The 2,418-nt window shown below is 54.1% G+C and overlaps 1 protein-coding gene across 1 annotated transcript; it reads right to left on the reverse strand.

Moving 5' to 3' along the window:
• Nucleotides 1–889: 889 nt before the first annotated feature.
• TEOVI_000154100 (uncharacterized protein) lies at nt 890–1,378 on the reverse strand (the record flags this gene model as incomplete). Its single annotated transcript, XM_067224758.1, has 1 exon — nt 890–1,378. The coding sequence occupies one exon, from the start codon at nt 1,376–1,378 to the stop codon at nt 890–892; it is 489 nt and encodes a 162-aa protein (XP_067080859.1).
• Between the last annotated feature and the right edge of the window lie 1,040 nt (nt 1,379–2,418).

Consider the following 2,418-nt stretch of genomic DNA (forward strand, 5'->3'; position numbering starts at 1 on the left):
ATTTGTGCAGGGACGGGTCAGTAATGGTAACTGCGCTCGCCTCCGGCATGGTGGAGAACGAAAGCGGGTATATCGAGAGGCTGGGCAGCACCGCCTTGTGAATTAGGAAGGGATTCGGTGCCTTTCGCAGGCCCACCGCCAGTGCAAGGGGTCCTACACAGCGCCCACGTGCAAGTGCGCCGCCGCTTTTGTTGACCTGATGTATCGTTTTTTCGTCCTCACTTGGGCTGAGGGTCTGGCCGGACCTCTGGTTTAAGAATGTCCATTCGCCGATCTAAGCCTCTCCGGGACAGTTTGCGCACACGGGCCTTATCTTCCCGCGGAAGGCCCTGTTGCATTGAAAAGGAAGGCGTTGGAGAAGTTTGGATCAGCGGCTTCCGTCCCGGCACGAAGTTACGGGTGGGGTTGTATAGTGCGCGTGCGATACATCCTCGATGGTTTGGCTGTCTTTGTGCCGCTCCGCTCCGGTCGCCTCTCGAATACCTTCTGAGACGCACTAATGCCACACATCAGCTCTGCACGTGTCACGTAATTGTAAAAACCGGAAGTGTAAAGCACGCAACGCCTCATCTGGGTGATACGCCGTCGCCCAAACGGTTTCTATTTTCAGCGCCCTGCGGCTTGCTATTCGCTGTGTTTGCGCAGCGCGCCGTCCCAAAACATCTTCGGTACTTTTCCAACCCCAGCCCGAGCCCCACCGTGATGTTACATTGACGATAAGTGTTCAATGTAACTGAGCAGTTTGCATTTCGTCACCGGCGTGCGGGCGTACATAAGTCACTTTTGCTGCCATTGTATCACAACGCCGGGGCTGCCCTGCGGTGTGCGGTCTTCGGGGTCCCTCTTCGTGCATCGCGCCGATAGCGCCAAATTATCCGCAAAAAAGCCGTCATGTGATAGCGGAAATGCTTCCAAGAGTTGGCTCTGCGAGTCCGAGGCTGAGGGGCACAGTGCGCTCTGATGCAGTTGCTTTATGCCTCTTGCAAGCGTCCGGCTGTTTAACAGTGTTTTGCCAACTTTTGTTCCTTTCATTCTGCTGTAAAATAAAACCATCAGCCGCTTTCCGTGTGACATCCAAGGCATTCGCGTAAACTATGAATGCCGCTCCCATGTGCGACGGCGACGGGTGACCAAGGGCCATCTGGAAGCGCTGAAGCAGCCTTAGCGTGGGGCGACCCGGCCGAAATCCCGGTTCTAGTGTGGGCCCCTCCCTCATAAAGTCCCCAATTCCATTACCAACGATGTTCTCGATGGCTTTGCGCGCGCAACTCATCGCTTTCACCGCCTCGTGGACATCCAAACGCTCCACCTTCTTAGGGTGTTTCTGTATGGAAATTATTGATAACTCTCCCGTGCAGCAGGTACGATTCCATTCCATAAACTCACGTCGAATGCCTTAAGGGCGAGGATAAGTAATCTGTTGCCCGGGGCGCGTAGGGATCAACGAAATGTTTCTCCTGCCGGTAGTCGGTTTTGGAGCACCGTCTCATATAGCCGCCAGGAGGTTGAATGGCCCCGACGCGTACACTTTCTTGACGCACCAGTTGCAACGGACCGGAGCCTTGTGCTTTCAGAACGGCACGAAACACCCTTCATTTGTCATGCGGCCTGGAAGCTACCTCTGCATGTCGACCAGTTCCCCCATTCAATGAGCGATGACACCTCGCAATCCCCTTATCGAGTTTAGTAAGTTGAGGTGTTGAGTGTTGTGGTGTGGCTGTGATTCAAGGAACAACCCCTGCGGTTGCAACACGGATGCCGCACCTCAGACATTTCTCCAATTCGTGCGCGTTCCACCAGTTCCAATTCTTCCGTCAGAGTTCGTCGGCTGTCCTGAGAAAATTTCTCCGTGTGGATTTGGTCTATGAATGCAGAGAAGCTGTTGGCGAATGGGCTCACCCCGTACGTTCCACACACTCATATCGAGGAGATGTTGACCATCACTGCTCGGTGAAGTTCTATGACATCCATTGGTGCGCCCCGCACTTCCCTTGAGGGGTGACGCATCAGGTGTGAGCTCCCGATGTTGGCACGCACACTTGGTGCTATCGCCAGTTTTTTGTTGGCCCGAAGCTACTTACCGACATGGCGCCGCAGTAAAGTTATTCCCCTAGTATCTGATCGAATCGTGCGGTTCCACACCGCCGCGTGACTGTCACCTTTTGCACCAATGAGTTGTGTGCCCTCGGCCGCAAGCAGCACTCACACGCCGGGTTCTTCAAAGTATGGCGTGGCGGAATGTAGGTAGGCTTGGCCGTCGGCGAAGTAGTCCCCCTTTTCCTTTTTCCCAACCCATGGTCGTTTCAGTGTGAATTCCTTTGACAGTTATCTTGAGTCTGTTGGCGCTCCTCTGTGTTTAGCTCAAACCCCTTTGGTTAAATAGCTTGCATAGAAAACGTGCCAGTTGCATGCGAAACG

This window comes from Trypanosoma equiperdum (assembly GCF_001457755.1).
Source record: "Trypanosoma equiperdum strain OVI genome assembly, contig: ctg_375, whole genome shotgun sequence".
Taxonomy (NCBI): domain Eukaryota; phylum Euglenozoa; class Kinetoplastea; order Trypanosomatida; family Trypanosomatidae; genus Trypanosoma; species Trypanosoma equiperdum.